The 26,298-nt window shown below is 38.5% G+C and overlaps 1 protein-coding gene across 1 annotated transcript; it reads left to right on the plus strand.

The window, feature by feature from the left end:
• Positions 1–26,298, plus strand: Exd2 (Exonuclease 3'-5' domain-containing 2). Its single transcript, XM_089647522.1, has 9 exons — positions 1–219; positions 1,729–1,885; positions 2,193–2,692; positions 3,030–3,167; positions 17,183–17,385; positions 17,959–18,121; positions 18,584–18,745; positions 25,054–25,221; positions 25,923–26,298. Exons 1-9 carry the CDS (start codon positions 8–10, stop codon positions 26,035–26,037), a joined length of 1,818 nt encoding a protein of 605 aa, XP_089503648.1. The 5' UTR covers positions 1–7; the 3' UTR covers positions 26,038–26,298.

The following is a 26,298-nucleotide window of genomic DNA, read 5'->3' on the forward strand; positions in this document are numbered from 1 at the left end:
AGTCAAAATGTCAACCGAGACAAATAAACATAAAACATTCTTAACATCGATTGTTACGGCAGGCGTTGTGGGCCTAGCGTTCGTCTTGTTGAAGTACAGAAGGGCGATCTTCCAAAATATCCGCGCCGTCTTCAGCTACAACAACCCTCTAAGGTTTCAGCACATTGAGGTTATAAATACTCGCGAGGAATGCAAAAGTGCGCTTGAGAAACTGAAAATGTACGTGTTGAATCATAATGTTTTTTCCATTTATTTATTAAATATTACCGCCCCTCCACACTAGCGACCAAATTCTTGTAAATGTTTTGCTGGTTTTAAGATACAATCTCTGCTAATCTACCCTACCCTAAAATAAATACATTATTCTTCGGTTCAATAAATACATTCAGTATTGACCGGTCGGTGGCCGAGTTGACATCGCGTTTGGGTCCCACTCAGGCGTAGTGTGTTCAATTCCTCGGCTGGCTAAGTCCTCCATCACAACACAAGCAACATTTTAAGCTTACTGTGGTGGTAGTAGGAGATTTTCAAATATTGTCAGTTTATTCGAAACCCAGGAATGTTTGTCTTTCTTTTTAAAAAACAAAAAAAACAAAAAAAATCTATCGAGTTTCATGTTTTGGTAGTTTAGAGAGTTCTTAGTGCATATTTTATTGCATACATACTGCATATTGCATACATACTGCATATATACTGTAGCGCCCTTCGTGGCAGCAGGACGCGTCCTAACGCTTCCTCCAACCGCTTTGTGTTTTTTTAGTATTTTCAAGGGAAATGAGGCAACATCCCTTTGAAATTATTTTAAAAATCAATCCATCAACATTTGAACTTAAATAAAAATAAATTTAATAATTATTAGAACTTTATAATATGTGATTTGAGTGCAGTGTTTTAAAGTGAATATTCTGAAATTTGCTCAAAAATATTGGACTTTCGAAACGAACGGCGACCGGTAAATGCACTCCAGATGTTTTCAACAAAATTCTCGGAAACTGGGCAAGCTTGGACACTGGCAAGTTTTTTACTAAGCCCATGGTAAGTTATTACCCAACCGTCGCTTTTTATTGCGGACAGAATGCACCACTTCAACAATTACCAGGAACAGGATTACATGGAGATAAATGATGGACTTGCCAAACGTCACAGCGGTGCTACCAGGGTCTCTTATCTATGTGAGGTGTCAGCGCTTTATTAGCAGCAGATACATACCTGGACGCTGTTGTTGGACGCGGTGGACTCTCTTACTGCAGCAGCTGGTCCAGTTCCTTCACCACTTAGGATTCTTGCTGCAGAGTCTCCATCTTCTATCTTCGTAGAACGTCACAGCGGTGCTGCCAAGGTCTGGTATCTGTGAGAGGATAGTGTGTCAGCGCTTTATTAGCAGCAGACACATACCTGGACGGATGACGAACCTCGTGCTGGCACTGTTGGTGGACGCGGTGGACTCTTTCGCTGCAGCAGCTGGACCAGTTTCTTCACCACCTGGGATTCTTGCTGCAGAGTCTCCATCTTCTATCTTCGTGTCACCTGTACCCTTACTTCATTTTACTTAACTTCACTCTATTTTTGTAATATTTATATTTTCTGTAATACCTGCATCAACTGTAAAGCGCCCCTGAGGTGATATCTCACAAAAGCGGCGCTATACAAATTATCCAATAATAAATAAATAAATAAATACAATCTGATGTCTACTAATAATGTGACATGTTTTGGTTTGGTTTCCAGCGGATGCAGGAATTACCGCGTGCTGGGCTTCGACTGCGAGTGGGTGACTGTGGATGGCCACCGGCACCCTGTGGCCCTATTGCAGTTGGCCTCGCAGGACGGCTTCTGCGCCCTGTTCCGTCTCTGCAAGATACGATGTATCCCCGAAGAGCTGAAGGTAATTTGCTATGTCAACTCCAAAGGAGCCCTTAAGAATATCGTTTTGCTCAGGGCTCAGGAAAGGAGTGGGCATTGAAGAGACTCGCATTGTAGGAGGGAGGAAACACTGAGGCATGCAACTCATTCCACAGCAATTATCATTGCAATATTGCTGCCACCAGTCTGGGAAAATATCCACTTTGGTTTTGGAAAATCTTGACTTTGGACCCCTGTTGCACCTAAAACATTTTTCTTCGTTTTGTGTTTTTCTGGCTCATTTTATCATTATTGTTTCTATAAAATTATTATTTTGTTCACCTTTACAGATGGTACTGGAAGACCTCACGATTTACAAAGTGGGAGTAGCGCCGATCGACGATGCGAGATACCTCTTTAACGACTACAACGTCAACTTGAACGGCATCGTGGATCTGCGGTACCTCGCCTTCCACGCCAACGAGAAGTCCGAGGGACTGGCGTCCCTGGCCAAGTCGTTACTCAATGTCCAGCTGGACAAGAACTGGCGCATCCGGTGCTCCGACTGGGAAGCCGACACGCTGACCGACAAGCAACTCAAGTATGCAGCCACCGACGCTCACGTCGGCATCGAGATATTCAAAAAACTGACAGACAAGATCCTCAGGGACAAGCACGGACTTGGCTGGAGGATGAAGAAGGTCCCGGAGAAGTGGACTGACGTAGAAAGGGAGTGCACGGATTATGTCAACGTGAGATACAAATACAAAAAGTCAGATTGTAAAAATAAGTTTCTATCAAAAAACGGCGGGTCTTTTGAAAGTCTTATAAGTGCTCAGCAACAGGAAGGGTAATTAAATAATTTTATCTATTTTTATATCGTAACTGTAAACCTTTAATAAAGGTGTATTAGGACCTACCCAAGAGACATTAAACAGATATTTTCAAGCTTATTTGAAGTAAATAAAACAGATTGCGTTTATTCTCTGTTTAGATTTATTTTTCAATTTCAAACAAAAAACCTTTATTCTTCTCACACATCACCACTTTCTTACGGTATTCCCTTACAGTCTAATGTTGTCGATCGCCGTATTATTGATGAATTTCTCAATCTTATTTGTTTCGAGGTGATTTTTCGCAAAAACGGTGTTATACAAATTATCTAATTATTCTTATTTAATTTGTAGATTGAACCAGCCCAATTTCAGACAGCCAAAGAAGAATTATCACATGTTGTCACGCACCAAACCGCTCTATCAAAACTGTGTCATGCAAAAGCAAAATGGCGACATATTATGCACATGCGATCTGAAAAAGGCTAAATGGTAAGTTCAAAGAGATGCAATGTGATACATATTTACATTAGACAACACTATGATGCTGATTGTATTACTGTTTAAAAAAAAAGAAATCTAAATTTTTTGCTTTCACCCTTTAATCCTTCAGGCCTCTGACATATTGACTGTTATATTTCTTAACCTCTCAGACAAAGACTTTTATCTACTATGTGTTCCTTTGAGAACTGTCAAAACGTGATAATTTTTGTGTTATTTACGAGTTTTGCTAAAAGCTTCATAACTCACGTTTTGGGAAACGTAGCCTCATTCTAAAAAATGTTTTGGAAAGATTATGAAATCCACTATTGCATTGTGTTGTAATATACATTTTATGAAAACGTCAAAAATATGTAAAAATCGCTTATAATTATTTCAAAGCTTTGAAAAATGTACTTTTTTCTGAGTATCATAAAGAAATAACACTTTATATATTGAAGAAATATAATTAAAGCTATTAGTCACCTCAAAATATTAACCGTTCAAACTAAAATATTTTTAATAAATTATTTAGAAACGCAATAAATTATGAACGAACAAGATGACAGATTCAATCGGCTTAGATAATGCAACTCTACGTTCCATAGATATTCTTGAATACAGACGCGTAGCGTTATTCATTATCGATACTCTGTTTTTCAAATCATGGCAATCCGTATACTAGTGATGGAAATAAATCGATTTTTGTAAAATCTCGCGCGTTTACGTGAAAAGACGTTCTAATGTCTTGACCGCTATTATCATATTTACGTCTTTTGACGTTCTAATGTTCTGAGTGGTTAAAGAAGCTGTTAGAAAGTTGGAGAAGTTTTGTGTATTTCCGCTCCTCAATGAAATCCAAATAAATGGGATATTTCTGAACGTATCCGAAAACGAATATATATTTTTAAACGGTGATGAAGTTGCACTTTCAAATTTTATTATCTATTTAAATAAAAATGTAAATGTTCATTTGTTAAAAATGTAAAATCTCTGATAGTTCTTCACTGATTGCTTTGAAATTTTCAAAGTTTGTATTCATTAGTACCAGGAGTATTTAGTACCAGGAGTATTTAGTACCAGGAGTATTTAGTACCAGGAGTATTTAGATAGTGGTTTGAATGATAGAAGCAGTCGGGGACGCCCGAGGAATACCTAATGCAATATCTCTGTACCGGAATGAGATCCAGAATCGATGTAATGTAGTTTTTTATCAGTAACATTGTGGTGTACGGTAGTGAATGGTGGAAGAAGTCAGAGACGCCGGAGAAAGACATTGGCAATAGCAAAGCAATGCGGGGTCCACTTGTTAGAAACACACGTATAATTCTTGAAATATTAAAATTTTGAATGCAGACATTATTTTTTTTTTTTAATGGCTCGCTTTACATTATTTTGTCTAAACATTGAACTAAGATTACTGATAACAAAAAAAAACATATTTTAACAAACAAATGTATTCTAAACAATATAGCCACCTCACTTTTTTGTCTTTTCATGTAAAAAAGATGTCATATAACAGATTTTAGGCGCAAAGACCCTACAGTTGCCAACTTGAGTAGCGGGAATTATCAGGCTAGTTGCTGGGTCAAACGTAACGCGCAAAAGATCCGCTACAGTTCCCCCCACCCCCGGCGACCGAGCTCCTCGTTCCCTTCTTCTTACGCGCCGACCTCTGACCTAGCTGGACGTGTGTTCGTTTCGGCGCCCGCGTTCCAATTCGCACCGCTCGGTCGAGAAGCCAAATGTACGACAATGTCGCGCTTTGAACATCGACAGGCTGGCACCGTTTGTTTGAAACACGGCGCACAGTCCTGCAATCAACAGGATACCCCGACAACACCATGCTGTGAGTCTCTTACATTTCCTATTACCCTTGAATGTGTCCGCTAATAACCTAAATTCGTCCACGCTGCCTGTCGGTCTAGAGAGCTGTTAATTATTTCCCAGAGAGAGATTAGGGAACCCTTTGATGATAATTCTAGTTAGGATGTAACAACCTGTATTCTATTGTCATTCACCCATGTAATGTCCATTTTGCCGCTCAAATACAATGTTGATTTATAAAAACCTAACCTCTTTCATTTGGGGATAGCGGTTGTATGGGAGTGTTTTGTGTAGACGGTGGGATATGGATTTTTGAGCCTCGCGCTGACCCCGAACCCTGACTATGAGAGAGACGTCTCATGCCCCCGCATCTGAGCTGGCCGAGGGAAAGTCAGGGCCCCCCCAGGTCCGACGCGCGACACTGGCGACCAACTTAGGGCAGAATTTTTTTTTAAACATATCCTTCCCGACTGCACAAAATTGCCTTTACGATTGCCCCCAATTTGAAAACATGTACTATGCAATTTTGTTGCCAAGCGCATTTTCGCCGCGAGAACTTTTGTTTGTTGTCAAGCGCATTTTGCCGCGAAAAAATAACGGTAGGAATCCTCTCGAACGAATAAAAGAGACGCGCGAAATTCCCGCCAAAATGCTGTGATAACGAAAGTTTGAACATAATGTTTCTTCAATAACATAGATTCTGTGTTCTTTGTTTAAACAAAACAAACCCACTGTTTTAATTTCGGCATAAATTGCACCGTAATAATAACAGTCAGGATTTAGAACTGTGAAGCCAATTTTTACACCGGAAGTGATTTTTTTTAAAAAAAAGCACAATACACCCAACGGCCCATCGAAGCTGATTTCTAAAAAATATATCAGCTACAACCTGTAAAACACAAATAATTCTTTATCCCGATTAATTATATAGGTACGATCCCGATTAATTATAAAAGTGATTTTAAGTGAATTGTTTCAAATTAACTTCAGAAGTGCAGTGTTTTTTTGCAAAGAAGTGCTTTCTCGACGCAATAATAAGAACGTGTGTTCAATCTCACGATTTAGTGCCAGTAAATGAAGCAAATATAAAATCTTTCCATCAAAAGTGTTTTTTCGCTTCTAAAGTGCTGTTTTTTGTGCCTTTTTCGTGCCTTTCCTCGAGTGCAGTGAATATAAGTGCGAATAGTGCCCACAAAATTAAATAATGCAAATCCTAAAGTGTCCCCCTGGCCAAATTTTCTTCAAAAAGACTTAGAAGAATTTCGGAGTTTTTTTTTCCCTTTTTTAAACCATTTTTAACAATGAATTCCAATCAAATGGCTACATCTTTGGACATGGGTGTCATTCCCAATGTACACAACTTATCCAAAGTGCACCTACAAGCCGTCTTAAAAGACAGAGGAATATCGCCACTAAACAAATCAAAGTCAGCATTGAAAGCATACGCTTTGTTATTCAACAAGAAGTTCATCAGGAAAATAAACCTATCCGTTGCAAGTGAAGACAAGGCACCCAATACCCCAGTTTTGGAAATCCCCGTTTCTAACAAAGAAACCAGGACACATGTTACAGTAAAACAAGACAATGCACCCATCACGGCACAAGAAAAAACATACGATCTCACTCCTTGGAAGATCAAATATAACGGTGTTTCTGATGTACTGGATTTCATTGACCGAATCGAAGAAACGGCCTCAATTAAAAATGTTCCATTTGACGTGCTGCAGAAAAACTTTATAGAACTAATATCTCCAGAATTAATCCCGTGGCACCGAATACAAAAATCAAAATGCAAGGACTGGAATAAACTCAGATCAGCCCTGATCACTAGCTTCGGCAAATCAGAGGCCCAACACAGAATTAAATTATCGTTACTATCCATTAAACAATTAGTAAACGAAACTGTGGCAACATTCATAGAGAGGGCCGAGTCCATCAACATCAAACTTTCCCACCCTGTCCCGGAAGCCGAATTATTACCAGTTATAACTGATGGCCTCCTACAAAGATATGAAAACATTATCACCTCACAGAAAATTGTGTCGTTGGCCCATTTAAACGAAGTTTGCCTCATTTTGGAATCCCACCAAGACAGGAAAAACAACAAAACCACCACGGACAATATCACTGTACCAAGCCGTCCTTCTGGATTAAAACCAGAATTTGACAACAAAAAAGTTTGCTCCTTTTGCAAAAAAGTAGGTCACCTAGCTACCACTTGTTTCAAGCAGGCCAAATTTCTGGAAGCTAAAGAACCCAGAACCTTAAAGAGACATCGCTCCAGGGATCGTTCTCCTCCACGCGACGAACTGCGTGAAATTTTCAAAAAATCAAGAAATAACATGGAAAGGTTGCAAGACCCTCACTTTGTTAAACCTCAAGTGGATTTCTCTAAACCCCCACCGAATTTTCACGCAAGAAAACCAAAAAACTAAATAATAACCTCTCAGGTATTCATTCTGTACCAAGGTCTAAGGAATGGACTGATTGGTTATCACACATTAAATATTTTAACCAGACCTTAAATGTTTCTTCGGTTTGTTGCAAACAAGCTAAAGATGGAAGACCTTATGCCCTTTTCTCCGTTAACAATGTCCCCTTCTCTGGACTACTAGATAGTGGTGCATCTGTTAGTTGCCTTGGCAACAATGCCCACCTGCCTTTTGTTAACAACGGTTTTAAAGTTTTTTCCAAACCTACACTCGTGACAACTGCGGACAATGCTCCCCAGACAGTCATCGGTACTCTGCAATTACCAATTAAATGTAACAATAACACAGTTACAATTAACTTTCTAATAGTACCCTCTATATCCCAGAATTTCATCCTTGGCGTTGACTTCTGGAAGGCTTTTAACGTTGCTCCACAAGTATTTAATACTCTTGGCCAAAAACCTCCGGTCGCTCAAGTTGGTGAGATTCGCACTATAATTCCTCACGAAAACCTAAGCACTGACCAGGCTCTCCAATTAAAGGAAATGATCAACAAATTTGAATCAATATCTTTCGAAAAATGCGGACTGGGTTTAACTAATTTGGTAAAACACCACATCAAAACCAACGGCCCACCAATCAAGCAACGCTACTACAATTTAGCCCCCCAAAAATTGAAACTTTTAGAAAACGAACTTGATGAAATGTTGAAAATGGGAGTGGTAGTTCCCAGCAGAAGTGCTTGGACCAACCCAACCCTTTTGGTTTCAAAAAAAGACGGCTCTGCACGCTTTTGCCTCGACAGTAGACGATTGAACTCTTGTACTGAAGCCGACGCGTACCCACTGCCTTTCGTTCACGCAACTTTAGACAAATTACGCAATGCCAAATTCATTTCTTCCATTGACCTAAGCAAAGCTTTCTGGCAAATACCTTTAGATGCGGAATCCTGCGAAAAAACTGCTTTTGTTGTACCTGGTAGGGGAATGTTCCACTTTAAAAGGCTACCTTTTGGTCTAAAAAATAGCCCCGCCGAACTACAGAGGCTGATGGACAAACTATTCGGCCCTGAAGTTGACAACAACCTATTCTGCTACCTTGATGATCTCATCATCGTTAGTGACACCTTCGAAAAACACCTGTTAATGCTGGAAAAAGTTTTTCAACAACTTAAATTTGCTGGTTTAACCATCAATTTAAAGAAGTCTGAATTTTGTAAGTCTCGCCTGCGTTATTTGGGATTCATTGTCGACGAAAAAGGTCTGAGAACAGATCCTACTAAGGTGGAAGCAATGGCAAATTTCCCCCGACCCAAAAACGCGAAAGAAGTCAAAGGTTTCCTTGGACTTACAGGTTACTATAGGAGATTCATTAAAGACTTTTCCACTATTTCGGCCCCATTAAACAAAATTACTGGTATCCGTAAAGGTATCAGCAACTTTCGTTGGTCTACTGAAGCCGAAGAAGCTTTTACGACTTTAAAAAATGCTCTTCAAACAGCCCCTGTCCTGAATTGTCCTAATTTTGAACTACCTTTTACCCTCCACACGGATGCTTCTAACGTAGGGATCGGTGGAGTCCTAACTCAGGAATTCCCCGATGGCGAACACCCGGTAGCCTATTTTTCCCGCACCTTGAATAAACACGAAAAAAATTACGGAATCACCGAAAAAGAGTTACTGGCAGTATTGGATTCTGTTCACCATTTTCGCGGTTACATAGACGGTAGCAAATTTACTGTAGTCACAGACCATAGTAGTTTGAAATGGTTGATCTCTCTAAGTAATCCCTCCGGCAGACTCGCTCGCTGGGCTTCTCGCTTGTCCCAATACACTTTCGATGTCATCCACCGTAAAGGTGCGGACAATATTGTCCCAGATGCCCTGTCAAGAATTGAACTTGCCACATTAAACATCGATACAATTGCCTCTACCCCATCCACAAAAGATGAATGGTATCTCAAAATCCATGAAGGATGCAAAAACAATCAACAAAAGTTTCCCAATTTTATTATAAAAGAAGGACAACTATATCGCAATTGTAAGGCCCCACTGTCCATCCTTGAAGATTACTCTTGGAAACTCGTTGTGCCCCTCGAAAAGAGAAAACAAGTAATCATCAACAATCATAGTGCCCCCGACTCTATACACCCAGGAACCTTCAAGACGTATAAAAAGATTTCCTTGAAGTATTACTGGCCTGGTCTTTTCAAGCAAGTTCGCAACTACATCTCCAAATGTGAAACATGTAAAGCTTACAAACATAGTACGGCACCCCCTGCCGGCCTAATGGGAAAACCCAAACGTGCTGATAGACCCCTCCAATCGTTATCTATGGACCTCGTCGGACCTTTTCCCAGGAGTTATTCTGGACACATGCATATACTCAGCATTGTGGATATCTTTACCAAATTTTGTTGGATCTTCCCCTTAAAAAGAGCCAACGCCGCCGCCATTGTCAAACTTGTGGAAAAACACATTTTCATACCCTACGGAACACCCAAAACCGTAATAGTTGACAACGGAAAACAGTTTATAGCACAAGAATTTAAAGATTTCCTTGCTAAATACGGGATTAAAGATATTTATTATAATACCTTGTACACTCCCCAAAATAACACTGTCGAAAGGTATAACCAGACTATTAACACAGCTCTGGCCATTTTGGTTGACAAAGACCAACGTAATTGGTGTAAGAATTTAGATAAAATTCAAGCTGCCATGAATAACACTGTTAACCTATCCACTGGTTACACCCCCTTCTTTTTAAAACACGGTATGGAACAGGTGGTACATGGTTCATTGCACTGGAACACGAATTTCCCCACGTCAACCACCTCCACAAGCAATCCTGCCGTTGATTACGCTCATCGTTTGGAAGAACTTACTGCCATTTATAGTGAAGTTACTGATGCCCTATTGCTGGCCCACCAAAAAAGTGCGGACAGATATAACCTACGTAGGAAACACATCACTTTTAATGTAGGCGATGTTGTCTGGAGAAGGAATAAAACCCTCTCTCAAGGAGCCCTGTACTTCTCTGCCAAGCTGGCACCCCGTTTTGTCAAAGCCAAGGTTGTAAGAAAAATATCGGACTTAGTTTACTACCTGTCCGACTCCTCTGGCAAACATACTGGTAATTACCATATTAAGGACATTGTAAAGTCTGGAAGTGAGGAGACAGTTGAAACTGCTCCACCACCCCAGCAACTTTAAACTAACCCATTGTGTATTATCACAAACTATTGTAAGCTTATGAAGTCTTACCATAATTAGGCGTGTAAAGTGTCAACTACATGTCAACCTATTCGTCAAAAACGAGTTTAACCTACCTTTGTAAATAAATGTATATTAACATATTATGACCATGAAGTATTATTCCTGTAATAACGTTCTTTCCCTCACGACAATCGTTTTCTCTCTTTTTACGTTTTATTTTCTCACCTGTTCTGAAACTGATCATTTTAGAATAGAGACACGTTTTCGAGTTACAATCGCCGGGAAGCCGCGAACCCGCTTTTGCTTCTCAACTTCTACACTATGCAATGTTTATGTCATGTCACCCCATTTTCGTTTCATTTTGTTCCCTTCGTCGTGTTAGAAAGAACCACCCCACTTTTGTTTTTGTTCCTTGTAAAATAACGATTGGTAATCACTCATAAGAGTGCCATCCAAAAGAGTTCGGATTTTGTAAATTCCAAAGTGTTAAATACCGACCCCTTTTTTAAAAAAAAAAGAAAACCTGTCAAGTACAGCCATTAATTCTTTCTTGTCCAATTCAACGTTACCTTGAGTATGTAAAACCCTATAGTGGTCTCAAAGGCAAGAACCAAGTAGCAATTAATCACATAATTGTCTTCTTTGTATGTATATAATTTTTTTCATTTTTTTCAATTTTTTCCTTTCAAAAATTGATGGCGTCCTACCCAAGCTCACATTTACCAAAAATCGGATTTTGACACATCCATTTTGGGAAATTGTATTTATAAAAGAAAACCAAATGTCGGTCCTATAAAACCACATACCATAACTGGATTCGCTTCAACTAAAAGTATGTAAAACCCATTAAGGTCTTTTATTGTATGACGAGATCTCGATTTCTTTTCTCTACTGTTACGTCACGTATGTCTCGTACCTCACGTTTCAACCCTACGGGACAGGTTAGTAAAACCTTACGGTTATCCTGATTTTCGAACGCAAATAATTATATCACAACGTAAATCAACAGGACTTTGTTCGATCATCGTTGCATAATATAAACACCCAACCTTTGTCTCACCATTTAACCAAGTGTTTGCAACCCAATTGCACGCTACAATGAACAGTATGTAAAGCCATTATGGGCCTGTTCTCACCCATCGCACGATGTAAGTAGAAATACCTCCTACCATCATCTTGCACCTTGTAACAAATGAAGTAACATTGAAATTGTTTATCTTCTCTATTGTTCCATCGTACGCCTCTCCAGGCTACGGAGTTAGTCAATCTAACAAATCTTTGCAAACAGTATCAAATGATACTGCTAGCTTTTGTTGAATTATATTTAAATGTAAAAATTGTCACGCGATAGGAGAGATCCTTAAAAAATCCACCACTACACGAGAAGTTCGTTACAATTACTTAATACTTATAACCATGTGTTATAATTTGGTCGTGTGACATTAATTTGCCATGAGTACCGCCTTTATGTATAATTTGGTCGTGTGACATTAACTTGCCATGAGTACCGCCTTTGTGTATAATTTGGTCGTGTGACATTAACTTGCCATGAGTACCGCCTTTGTGTATAATTTGGTCGTGTGACATTAACTTGCCATGAGTACCGCCCTTGTGTATAATCTGGTCGTGTGTCATTAACATGTCATGAGAACCGCCTTTGTGTATAATTGTGTACAACCCTGTACACGAGACGTGGAGACGTAATAATAATACTTACCGTGATTCGTGTGAACGACATAATATCGACATCGTCATCTCCTTTAAGGAACTGTTTTTTACACTCTTTGACTTCTGTCTATAATTGAGTTGTACCTTGCATATACTGCATACTCGTACACTATACGTGAAGACGTTACAATACTCACCATGAATCGTGCGAACGAAATAATATCAAACCTTTATATGTGAACTACGTAAGTATTTCACAGAAACCTCTTTGTTCAACGCCAATGCCCGTGGACTTCCTGTTTTTGCTGCTTTCCAAAAAGAAAAGAAGCCCAGGAATATCTACTATCCCAAAAGGACTAGTTTTCAGCTTCACTGTCAATTATGGGGCATAGTGCCGCAGGAGTTAATCGATGGGCACAAAACCACTAAACTCGTCGTCTGGGAAACGAATAAGAAGAATCCCAGGTTTGTGAAATTGGAACTAGGGTCTGTCTTTTCTCACAATCATGTAGAAGTTTAAAACGACCCCTAATCTTTTGCCAAATACACGCAAAAGATTAGCCTCTTTAGTACAATGTGTATTCAAATACTGTTTAAAATTAATCCACTTTATTAAAATGTAAAGAGTCAGGAAATCTGCTGGTTGAATATGTTTCACTCTCACATAGAGGTTGAATTGGAAATTAGTCCAGTCTCTAGCAAATTTCGTAACTCAATTCCCGTCCTTTTTCCTCCCACTCCCTACCCCCATGCCCTCAGGCATATATATGAAGTGGAAAATCTGTTGTCGACCATATTTCGCCCTCACTTCGAGTTCGAATCGGTAATTGTTCCGGTCACCAACAGGCTTCCTACCTCACCTTTCACGTATGTTGTCATTTTTTTTCTCTCCTCAACAAAACACATTCATGAATTTTGAATATGTATGATACGCACTTGGCGCATCGTCTGTCTTTTCTGACAACCTTTATTCATGAATTAGTTTCCCTGCTGTGCCGTGACTCGTTCACGAATTTTTTTGTCTTGTTCTTTGAAATCCTACGAAAATGTTACCACCTGTATGTTAACATAGGCCAAAGAAGGCCGGTTGTTTTTTCAACCAAGACAGTTTGTCATTCGGCAAACGCCAAGTCATCCTAATAAAGGATAATGTTTATGTAATCAAAACTAGTTAGGAATCTCTCTACCTCTCTCTCACACTCTCCGTCACTCTCCGGACCGGCAGTTAAACCTCGTTTGTTTATTTTTTCTGGACACATTTTGTTTCTCTCCAAACTTTTCTTCATTGGCCCCTAGGCAGGTAAACTTCAAGAAATTTGCTTTAATAATAATTCCCCCCGGATTTAAAAAGAAGCCCAGGCGGATGCCATCTCCAGCAGCCAAGCTGAGCCTCACCTCCTAGCAGCCTGCGCTGTGGTTACAAAGGCCCCTCGACTACTACTCGCTACACACTTGTTCCATCTTGTTCCATCTTGTTCCTGAAACCACAGACAATACCACTCATATGTATGACGTTTGTCACACCACTGCAAGCCGAGTTGTCCCACTACACTTTATGACACTCTGAACTACCTTTCGGACACGCTAGTCCCGGAGTTCAAATTTCTTGCCCTCAATGCCAATGCCAGTTATACCGTCTCTTGCTCTGTCATGCAGTGACACATACCAGGTCATGGGTGAAACATAATTACCCTTTGCCCCTCCAGTAAACACAAACTGCGCATCTCTAAAAAGTTATCCTGAGCTACATTATGCTCCGATAACCAACACATACGATCCGTGCCCACCATAATAGCACATAGGACTCGTACTGGCATAACTACGGAACCTGGACTACTCTCTCCAATGACCACTGTAACCATAGCCGCAGCCACGCAAACCACAGCCCCACTTCGCAAACATCAACGCCCACAACGAAGCAAAGTGTTCTTTCCAAGGCCTAAGTGTACTCCTGAGTGTTATCTCAATGGGTCAGATTACAGTGATAATGTAATCTTTTAGAGTCAGTGAAATCTCGTTTCCTTCGCAACTCTTCGTAACCAAAAAACCAACGCAACGCAAACTTAGCTTCCAGACCAATGAAACCCTAGAATCACACCTTAACATTCCGTCTTTTGTTTTTTTCAATTGTATAATGTTGTCTATTGTTTTTTCAATTGCATAACCATGCCCTTTTGCCTTTCAATTGTATAATGTTGTCTTTTGTCTTTCAATTGCATAACCATGTCTTTTGTTTTCTAATTGCATAATTTTACTTGTTGTTTCCACACCTGCTCTCTCCCCAAAATTATTTGCTCCAAACATGCTATGTACCCTTCCTCATTTCTCCCCACAAATATTGTTACCTAGCCTATGGCATAAGCTAGTCATTATGTTTTAGCTAGGCATCTCTCTGGCCATCCAAGTCTCTCAAACTAAGGGCAACTCTTGTTTTGTCAAAAAAAACCCCAAGGGAGGCACATAGAGGATCTTTTAACCCTGATGCTCCATTACCACGTCGCCCTTTTTACGAGCGCGGGGGGAGGTGTCATATAACAGATTTTAGGCGCAAAGACCCTACAGTTGCCAACTTGAGTAGCGGGAATTATCAGGCTAGTTGCTGGGTCAAACGTAACGCGCAAAAGATCCGCTACAGTTCCCCCCACCCCCGGCGACCGAGCTCCTCGTTCCCTTCTTCTTACGCGCCGACCTCTGACCTAGCTGGACGTGTGTTCGTTTCGGCGCCCGCGTTCCAATTCGCACCGCTCGGTCGAGAAGCCAAATGTACGACAATGTCGCGCTTTGAACATCGACAGGCTGGCACCGTTTGTTTGAAACACGGCGCACAGTCCTGCAATCAACAGGATACCCCGACAACACCATGCTGTGAGTCTCTTACATTTCCTATTACCCTTGAATGTGTCCGCTAATAACCTAAATTCGTCCACGCTGCCTGTCGGTCTAGAGAGCTGTTAATTATTTCCCAGAGAGAGATTAGGGAACCCTTTGATGATAATTCTAGTTAGGATGTAACAACCTGTATTCTATTGTCATTCACCCATGTAATGTCCATTTTGCCGCTCAAATACAATGTTGATTTATAAAAACCTAACCTCTTTCATTTGGGGATAGCGGTTGTATGGGAGTGTTTTGTGTAGACGGTGGGATATGGATTTTTGAGCCTCGCGCTGACCCCGAACCCTGACTATGAGAGAGACGTCTCATGCCCCCGCATCTGAGCTGGCCGAGGGAAAGTCAGGGCCCCCCCAGGTCCGACGCGCGACAAAGATTAATAATAAAATTCACCAAATTTCATCAATGTTTCTCATATTTCGGTCGGAACCTTTGGTTTGATTAGAGTGTACATTTTAACTATCCTGTGGTTAACTTCTATGTTTGAATATAAAGCTTGATTTTTTCGCTTTTTAACATTGTTTAGTTCATATTTCTAACTATGACGGTAAGGGAGTCGTAACGATTTCTACGGGATCATATGAGTTGTTCAAAAGAGCAAACAAATTGACTCTACAGGTACTAGCTGTTTGTTCCCAAAACTGAGCAAAGGAGGAGTTAACTTGAGAAGTTATCCTCTAGTGCGCCGCCGTTGCCGATAGGCACAATCAAAAAAATCATTTCTCTTAACATAAGCAGCTATTCTGAGGAAACTACTTATGGTATATGAACACATCTGTTTAGACGGTACAATTTACAAAAACATCACTTTGCAAAACTTCCCACAGTTGTCTCTGTCATGTGGTACTACTATTGACACCTATGGAGACACCTTAAAACTACATAAACTAAACATCCAAATTTGAAACTATACACTCTAATGACATCTGTTGAGTGGCATTGAAACTAAATACATATTTACCCTTATCAGGCACAAGAGCTCCTCTTTTCTGATAAGGTATACATGACCAACTATGTACCTAAATATGATATATTGCAAAATATGTATGATTTAATGTAACTATGATCTATATTAAAATAATAAAAAAAAAAAAAAAAAAAAAAAATTTACAAACATAACTTAATTTTGAATTTGAGGCCAAAATACTTAACCAAACTGAATAATTAAAAAAAATCAAAATGCATAGCAAATACCTAGTAAGGATCTATTTTTATTTATTTGTGTTTTAAATTATATAATAAAGTCCATTAAACAATTCGATTTTTCATTGTTCGCGAGTTAGAGATAAAGGCCATTAAAGGCCTTTTTATTATTTATTTAAATTATTTAAAGATATTATTTTGCCCTATCTACTGTGCAAATAATAACCTTTCAGTACTTTCAACACTTTTGTTCAGTTTGTAATGTTTTATGTATATTTCAAATGCGCTAAATAAATCTTATTTTTTAATTTTCCCTAAAAATAAATACTGTTTTAGAAACTAGAAAAAAATTATCTTTCCGATGTACGCATTCAAAATAAACATTATTATTTCTAAAAAATAAAATTATAATATCAAAGGTGAAAAATGTTGTCAAAAACGATCACCACATTTTTGCTTAATTTTTTACTTACTAGAAAAATTGAGAGAACTTCTTATTTCTAAAACACATTCGTTTTGTTTTGGGAATTTGTAAGAAAACTGTAACTTCACTTTTATCTTGTTCATATAATAAAAAAAAAGAAATAATTTTTATAGCTAAATCGATTGTTACGATAGCAACACGAAATATGAATTATTCCTGAAAGAATCATTATTTCTCTTTCAAACGTCAAAAAATACATATTTCCGCATGATAGAAAAAAAGATAAAAATGCTTTTATAAAATATGGACGCCCGGTCATATGTGACCCTAAAATGTTTCGAATCTGTGGGTTTTGAACTTCAGAATATCTGTTTTACCCGCTCTGAAAACTGAATGATTTATTGCTGTAATAACATTCTGCAGGTATGTGGACAAGCAGCTGGCGAGTGTGGTGAGTACGTGTCCCTACACCATCCGCCTGAACTTCGTGCCGGCCGGGGAGAACGTAGTGGGCGTTGATAAGTACTATCAGGCACCACGAGAGAACCGCTGCGTGGTCTGTGGCAGAACGCACACCTACAACAGGAAGAACGTGGTGCCGCGAGAGTACAGAAAGCTGTTCCCAGGTGTGTTCTCCTGTCCTTCGCCACTCCTCGGTTCTTCCTATCCCACTCCAACCCTCTTTCAGTCTAAATCTTCCTCGGTTTTAAATTAAAATGTAGGAAATAGGGTCCCATTAGCTCAGCAGATAGAGCATCGCCCTGGTAAGGCGAAGGTCCTGGGTTCAAGTCTCAGATACGACCGTATCTTTTTATAATTTTTCTGTTTCAAATTTTTGTTTAAAAATCACTAATATTATTTTCAATCTTTTCGGGGTGTTAAGGGTCGTGCTTGACTTATTTAAACCAGTGATTCCTGAGTAAAAAGTGCAAATAAAATTTTAGAATCCTGTGATTTTTTTAAGGTGTTTTTTTTTTATTTGAAAAAAAAATTTATTTGTAAAAAAAGCTCGATATCACCCCTGCTCTCAATAAAATGTGTTAGGTCATAAAGGAAGCTCAATATCACTTTTTCTCTCAATAAAATTGTTTGCTTGTAAACGAAGCTTGATATCACCCCGTCTCTCAAAATGTGTTTGCTCATAAAAGAAGCTGTAAGCTGTAATCCCTTCCACCAATAAAAGCTCTGTTTGGTTGCAGTGGTGATGAAGTCCCACACCTCCCACGACGTGCTGCTGCTGTGTGCGAGCTGCCACCAGCTCAGCAATGCCCGAGACCAGCTGCTGCGTCAGAGACTCTCAGACATGTGCGGGCTACCCTCGGTGGAGAAGACCGCCAAGTACACGAGGAATCAAGAGTCACTGTCAGTATTTATTATTTTATTGGAATCCTATTGGATAAATAATTATTTTTGACACCCTCATATGATAGAACCTATCTCCCATTTTCCTACATTATGTACTTACTGAATTTTTTATGTTTTTACGGATTTCTTCTGTGGAACATTTCCACCGCGTAAAAACAGGATTAAGGGTATTTCAACAATAGTTAACATTTGAGGAGTACAAAGCAAAGATGGCAACTTCTAATCTCATTTATTATTGACCGGTCAGTGGCCAAGTTGGCTTTGCATCTGGCTACCACCCAGGCATTGTGAGTTCAAGTCCTCCATCATGACACAAGCAATATTTTCTGCTTACTGTCATGGTAAGGAGAGAAAAAATATTAAGATTTGCAATGGAATGGATGTGCAGAGAGAATATCATTGCATGACAAAAGACAATATTACATCCAAGTATATTATTATAAGTAATTTTGATTTCAGGTCTGTTGCCTCCGCTGCCAAGGCCCTGCTGGAAGGTTCCAGGAAGCACGTTATCCCTGCGGAGAGAAAGGAGAAGCTCAGGAACGATGTTCTGAAACACTTCAAGGGAGCCGATGAACTCACCGACGATATGCTGAAGGAAGCCTATAACCTAACCTACAGGTAATACATAGTGAAGTCTTCATTCAAACGTATTCCCAATATAAAATATTCCTCCGATGGCCTCCGATGGCCTCCGTGGTCGAGGAGTAAGTCTCCCGACTACGAATCCAGAGGTTGCGGATTCAAATTCCGTTGTCTGCATGTAAATTATATTTAACTTATTGGTTATTATCAAAAACATAACAGGAATATAAATTTACACACTATTGAAGGTAACATTATGGTTAAAATTAGATAGATATTGTAATGTTTTGTTGACAAAAAATTCCAACTTATATTTACTCGAGAATGAAAGCTCAACAAAAAAGTTATATCACAAAATCGACTCCAAATGTGATGTAGATTGTTCAGTTTCTCGCTTGTACCCAGCGGCGTAGCTACCTAGGGGCTACGCGGGGCAGTGCCCCGGGGCCCTCAAGCTCAGGGGGCCCTCGAATCCTTACCAGAAATCTCGATCGAACTGAACTTTTGGAAATTTCTCCCATTTTAAAAATAAATATGACAGGTTGCAACTTGCAACCCCACTTTAATCATGACAACTCAGTTGAGAGAAATTCAAAAGTTATGCCTAGGGAATTCCCCTAAATTCAGGAAAAAGCATCAAACGTTGGGATCTACTGTCAAAATTCACTGGCGAATCGGACACTACTCTAAAAAAACTAAATCCGACTAGATCAGAGATGGGCAAACTTTTTAATGAAAGGGCCAGATAAAATAAAAATTTATCTAGGCGGGCCGGAAAAAAAATTTAATAAAATAATTTTTTATAAGTGATATAAGTACTTTATTTTTTAATTTTTACATCATGCATAATGATGAGCTGATTCGCAGTAGTGAAGCTAAATGGTGGTCAGTCAATCGGTTTCTAACACTGTTTTTGCGAAGCTTCATAGTAAAAAACACCTGTTCACAGATGTAGGAAGATGCAAACATCGCAATTATCTTCTGAGCGTGAGATTTCAGGTTTGGGAAACTTATTTTGACAGGGCATTGTAGAACTCAATTTTGGAAACGTTGAGAAACAGTTGCTTCAATTCAGTGTTACATTGCAACTCAATCAATTCGAGTTGCAATTCTAGTTTGACTGATTCACAATCCATATTAAATGGCATGCTAAAAATGTCCAGGTCCTGTTATATAACTTTGAAGTCTTGGAATCTTCGTTCAAATTCTTCATAAAGATATTTCACGCTTTTTTCATAGTTCTTAAGTTGGTCCTCCCTAACTGCAATAGTTTTTAGTCTTGGAAAATGGGTAAAGTCTTTCTTGACTAGTTGTTTAGAAAATAGATTCAATTGCATTTTGAAACTCCTGATATGACCCCAAATATTATTGATTAATTGATTTCTTCCCTGGAGTTTAAGGTTCAATTTATTGATGTGACTGAGAAGATCTGTAAAAAATGCAAAGTCTGAAAGCCATACAATATCTTTCATATGTTCACATTCGTCCATTCCTTTTTCTTCCATGAAAGAGATTATTTCGTCTTTTAAATCCCAGCTTCTGCTTTTTGCTTCCGTTCCTCTTCAGTCATAGTTTCATAAGTGGCGTTGTTATGTTTTGTCATGAAGTGTCGTGAGAGGTTGAATTCCTTAAATACCGCTACAACTTCATTGCATATGAGGCACACAGGTTTATCCTTAATATGTGTATAAAGGTATTTCCAAGTCCACTCATCTTTAAAAATACGACATTCTGAATCAACTTTACGTTTTTTACTTGCCATTGTAACGATCAAAAATGTCAAAAACACTACCAAAAAAGCACAACCATAGAAACACAAGCCAGGCATACAGCCGCAGAGGTGACTTGACACTGACTACGCACGCGACGTCGCGTTGACTGTCCGAACTACACTGATTAACATTGAACGATTGAACACTGACCTTGACAACAGAGGAAACGAAAATGGTAGCGCCTGATTCGTCCCGAACTTAGCCGAGCAACACACGCATTGCACTTCACATCGCCATGCATTCGCCATGCTACCGATCTGCAAAGCGCGAGGTTGTGTGCAAACTAATATTAGATGTAATAATACCGTACTTTAAACACAATGAGAAGGAAACCGTTAAGTATTCTATTATATCTACGTAGAAAATACATTTTGTTCAATTGGTAAATTGTGGTAGGGTTATTCAAAACAATGTCGAGGGCCGGATTGACTAGCCTGGCGGGCCGGACATGGCCCGCGGGCCGTACTTTGCCCATCACTGGACTAGATGGTCCAGTAGGGTCAATACGATATCTGCAATCAAACTTCGTTATTTTGATATTATCAAAGCATTATCAGAAATAGTTCTAAAGAGTCCTAATAAAGATGAGCGTAGTGAAGCAGAGAGTGTTAAAACAAAAATGCTAAATTTCGAGTTCGTGTTGCTTTGCGAATTCATGCACAGTGTATTGAACGACATCAATTATGAATCCAAAACTTTACAAAAACGCGACATCAATTTGGGCGAGGCGAGTAAAGTTTTAGCAGAGACCAAAGCAAAGTTGCAAATTTATAGAAATGATTTCGAATTATTCAAGTGCAAAGCTAGTGAAACTGCAAGAAAATATGGTATTGATACCCATTTTCAAGAAAAAAGGCAAAGAAAAGTTAAAAAACATTTTGTTGAATTAGCTGCTGATCACCGATTTCCAAACCGAAAAAAATATTTAAAATTGAGATTTTCAATAATGTACTAGACACAGTAATATCTTAATTAGATACACGTTTTATTGGTATGAGTGCAGTCTGTCATATATTCGATTTTCTAACACCAACATTTTTATTACATGTTGATGAAACAACTTTATTACAAAAGTGTGACGAATTCCAAAGAAAATATTCAGATATAATAGGCCCTAGTTTTTCACTTCAATTTATTAATATTTACCATCTAGTTTTACCTCAACTAACTCAAGCATGGACTGTTCACCAATTATGTAAGGAAATAATGAGCAAATATGGAGTACTAGAATGCGACCTAACCACAGACATAGGAATTAATAGACGAGAAGATAATGGCGAGGGGTAAAATCAACTGTTGAAGAACGAAGGGGGTTAAGCTGACTGTGATTCGTCAATAAATCAATCTGACAGTAAATAGGCATCTCGCATTATAATATCACCATTTAGTTCTTAAAAGTAAAATCTGCTTTTAAATGAATAGACATTTTTACATGGGAGCGCAAATTACTCGCCACGTTATGAACTAATTTGCGAAGTCCAAATTCGGCAAAGTAAATTTCTTCTGTTTGCAGAGTCGTAGTTAGTTTCAGAGTATTTAGTTAAGACACTTTTATAAATGTTCATAATTTACTTCCCAGCAACCAACCAGCTTTGTGTTTCGCGTCCAGACGTTTCTCGATGTGATAGTAACAACTGATTCATATTATACGATGTGAATATGCTTAAAATAAAGTAAAATAATGCTTATATATGGAATGTAATACGACAATTGGGTTTATTCTCTTTTTCACATCTATTTTTACAAGTTTTCATAGTACAAGTCAACATTTTGCCGTGTTATTTCGTAAAATGAACCGATGATGCCTCGACCATAGTTCGCACAAGAATGATGACGTCACGTTTTCAAATTTCATTTGAGGCCGTACGCGAGCCCAGCCGGCTCAATGGAACCGGTATGGGGAGTGGGGATAATACGCTTTTAATCACTTAGGGCAGGTCTACTAATATTCATATGTCTATGGACCTAACGGAAGTATTTACAGCAATGTTATTATTCTTTACAATTCCTGTCACTTCTGCAGCAGCTGAAAGGTCATTTAGCAAATTAAAAATAATAATAAATTATTTAAGAAATAAGATGGGCCAAACTCGACTCCCACATTTATCGCTAATAGCAATTGAAAACAAAATCGCATCAAGCCTGGATTTAAACGAAGTCATTGATACTTTTGCGAAAACTAAAGCTAGGAAAAAATTGTAAATATAATTGTTATTTAGTCAGTTGGTAGGCCCGATCTTTATATAATAAACCCTTGAATCTTCTCTATTTCGTTTTATTAGCCAAACCTACACGAAGTATTAATTGTAATTTTTGTTGTTACTGTTTAATATTTTTATTACCTGCCCTGCAGTGCACAAAAAAGAGCTTAAGTAGCTTAGCATTTTTAAAGTGTTTGTATATTTCATATTTTTATTTGATAAAACCTAATCAGTTTACATAGCAGTGGGGCCCCATTTTATAATTTGCCCCAGGGCCCTTGGTTACCTAGCTACGCCACTGCTTGTACCACGAGTTCCTGGACACCGTGTATAATACATATATGTATAATAAAAACAAAGGGAGATATGACAGGCATTCGGGTGTACTAGAGTGCTAATATTACTAAAAATGGCATTATTGATGTTGCTGTAGCCGAAAACGTCTTATTTTTTTCTAAAAAATTTGTTTTTTGTATGAAGAATTTTAGGAAATCCGTGCGGCAGATGACCAAAATAAAAATTCTTGAAAATCTTCATACAAAAATCGAATTAACAAAAAAAATAAAAATAACTTTCAGACTAAACAACATCAATAATGTCGAATTTTTCAAATTTAGCACTTTATCACACTGTAAAGTCACAAGCCGCCATTGATGGTACGGAAGTGGGCCGAATGTCGCTGTAAACCGCAAGCGCTGTCAAAGCGACCGGGCCAATGAAATTTATAAGTTTGATATGTAGGTAGAAACAAAGGCGGGGAGGCACTGTGAGTAAACGCGAATTGCAGTAGAATGGGTGAATGGTGTTGATGATATTTTGTGCGCTCTTTTTTAAGTTTGAGAGGAACGCACAGGGTGCTTGTTTGAAGTTAAGACTAACTAAATGGAATGATCTTGTAATGCTAGGTTTTAGAAGTTTTTGTTACTGTCCAGTCGGGGTTTAGGATCACAGGGGCCTATAAAGATTAGAATGCTCATATGCTCAACTGGTATACCCACCTGTATTCCCAACTGTATCTCTTAAACGGCTGTATGTACGAGATAGAGCTTTGTGTCACTAATAAATATGATTATGGCATTACCGAAACCAAGCTTAAAAAAACCACCAGTTTTTGTAGTTAGGCCCCTGTGATCCTAAACCCCCCCTGCATTGATGTTAAAAATTTATTTATTTTTTCATGTTCTCCATAAAACGGTTATACACCAATATATCATGGAGAAGATTACAAATTAAAAAGTTTACAGAGGCAGTTTTACTATTTTGTGACATGTGTTAAAAGATAGTTACTAAATTGTCTGTAGGTGACATTGAAAATGTCGATGGCTAATGCAGAATCGTTAAGCAGTTGAGTCGCTCTGTTTATTGGCGCGTTCTGATAGGCAGAAGTCCTCGCTTTCGGAGCATATAAGAGTGCATGGGATCTCCCTTGAGTATAATTGTTAGGGACATAAAAGTTAACCTCTTTCAACATATTCGGATTGCGTATTGTACACAGACATATGAATATATAGACTAGAAATTAAAGGTGAGGGGTAAAATCAACTGTTGAAGAACGAACGGGGTAAAGCTGACTGTGATTCGTCAATAAATCAATCTGACAGGATATAGGCATCTCGCATTATAATATCACCATTTAGTTCTTAAAAGTAAAATCTGCTTTTGAATGAATAGACAATTTTACATGGGAGCGCAAATTACTCGCCACGTTATGAACAAATTTGCGAAGTCCAAATTCGGCAAAAAAAAATTTCTTCTATTTTCAGAGTCGAATATTTTGTTTACGTATTTAGTTAAGACACTTTTATAAGTGTTCATAATTTACTTCCCAGTAACAACGATGCGTACACTTGAGAATCGCTACATTCGACCAATGTTGGCTCGATGTGATAGTATATGTTTCTACAACTGATTCATATTATACGACGTGAATAAGCTTAAAATGATGCTTACATATGGAATGTAATACGACAATTGGGTTTATTCCCTTTTTCACATCTATTTTTACAAGTTTTCATATCACAAGCCACTATTTTGCCGTGTTATTTCATAAAATGCCTCGACCATAGCTCGACGCTAGTTCGAACAAGAATGATGACGTCACATTCTCAAGATTCACGGGAAGCCATACGCGAGCCCAGCCGGCTCCAATGGAACCGGTATGGGGAGTGGGGAATAATACGCTTTTAATCACTTAGGGCAGGTCTACTAATATTCATATGTCTATGGTATTGTACATATTTTATATTGTAGAGACCTGCCTCGAACCTGAATTATTTCAAATATAATTTTAAATATTAGGTATATTTGGCATTGAGATATTTGCAAAATAGTACCCGTCTTCTAGGGATTAATATTATGTAAATTGTTGCAGTCAGGAGAATCCAGATTACGAGTCGCACGGTCGGAGTGTAGTGGAGCACTTTGGCAATATCCCCGGGGGACTGTTCCAACTGGAGCAGATGTGGCGCCAACACTTCCTAGACTCAATGCGACCCCGCTTCATGCCCCAACTGTGGTCCGTTGACCACAACAAAGCCAGGTCTGTCAACATACAGCTTTATTTACTTCTATAATGTCATCATAACTTTGGACTTAGATATTCAATCAACTATGTTTTTATTGAGGGTTAGACTGCTCTGCTCCACACATTTATACGTAACCATAATACAAAGAAGTAAAACTAACTGTTAATAAACACAAGTATACCCACGAACTGGCGATGCCTATGTGGGATTTTTTTGGTTAATCTGCTAAATGTATTATTCTTTACTTTTTAACTGTTTATATAAAAAAAAGTGTTTCCTTTATTGTAAAATTATACCAATTTATGTACCAGAAAAAATATTAATAAAAAAATAAAATAAATCAAAACTAGCAGTCATCTAAATAAGTTAGAATTATGTAACATGGGCTTATAATCAAATAATCATGTTACAATGTGCATTTCATTTTCAACACAAGCTGACAAGAAACTTCAATAAATACAAATATATTTTATTAAAGCCGACACATAGACAATACCATAATTGATAAAATGACATTTAAATTTTTGTCTTTAACTAACTTAGTAGAGATAATATCTGAAGGCATAAAAAAACATATAAGGTCGACACTGTAATTGCAGTGCTTCATACCGTGCATGGGGCCGACTCTACAACACTGCAAATGTAGGGGTCCAGCCCCTATGAGTTAATCAAAACATTTTTTCATGCATTTAAATATTTTTTTATATCTTTTCAGGTTAGAGGTTCGTGCCAGTGAAGGAAGACTAGACCACAAAGACAGAATCATGGGAGGTTTCTCCGTTGAAAATGATGTCTTTTGTAAAGAAACGCTCAAGGAGTCTTGCATATAAAGATATCATTTGTAGAACACCCTATCTAAGCTGAGGACAGTGGCGGTTCTTCACAGGGGGACAGTGGGGTCAGTCCTCACCAGGCATTCCCGAAGTCCACTAAAAGAAAAAAGAAATCCAAGCCTTGTCTTCACCAAAATGAATGAATTCTTTAAAAGAAAAAGCAATTAACATTTGCAGAAATAAAATATAAAAATTTATTCTGTATCATTTTCAAGTGACAAGTGTCCCAGGCAGATCAGCGAACAGCCGACCAGTGTG

Source organism: Hesperophylax consimilis, chromosome 26 (genome assembly GCF_061612785.1).
Source record: "Hesperophylax consimilis isolate HC1 chromosome 26, BYU_Hcon_1.0, whole genome shotgun sequence".
Classification (NCBI taxonomy): Eukaryota; Metazoa; Arthropoda; class Insecta; order Trichoptera; family Limnephilidae; genus Hesperophylax; species Hesperophylax consimilis.

Excerpts from the sequence above, each read along its gene's own strand:
- Exd2 (XM_089647522.1), top strand. The coding sequence starts at position 8 with ATGTCAACCGAGACAAATAAACATAAAACATTCTTAACATCGATTGTT. Across the intron at positions 2,693-3,029 it reads AGTGCTCAGCAACAGGAAGG|ATTGAACCAGCCCAATTTCA; the intron begins GTAATTAAATAA and ends TTTAATTTGTAG. Across the intron at positions 17,386-17,958 it reads GTACAGAAAGCTGTTCCCAG|TGGTGATGAAGTCCCACACC; the intron begins GTGTGTTCTCCT and ends GTTTGGTTGCAG.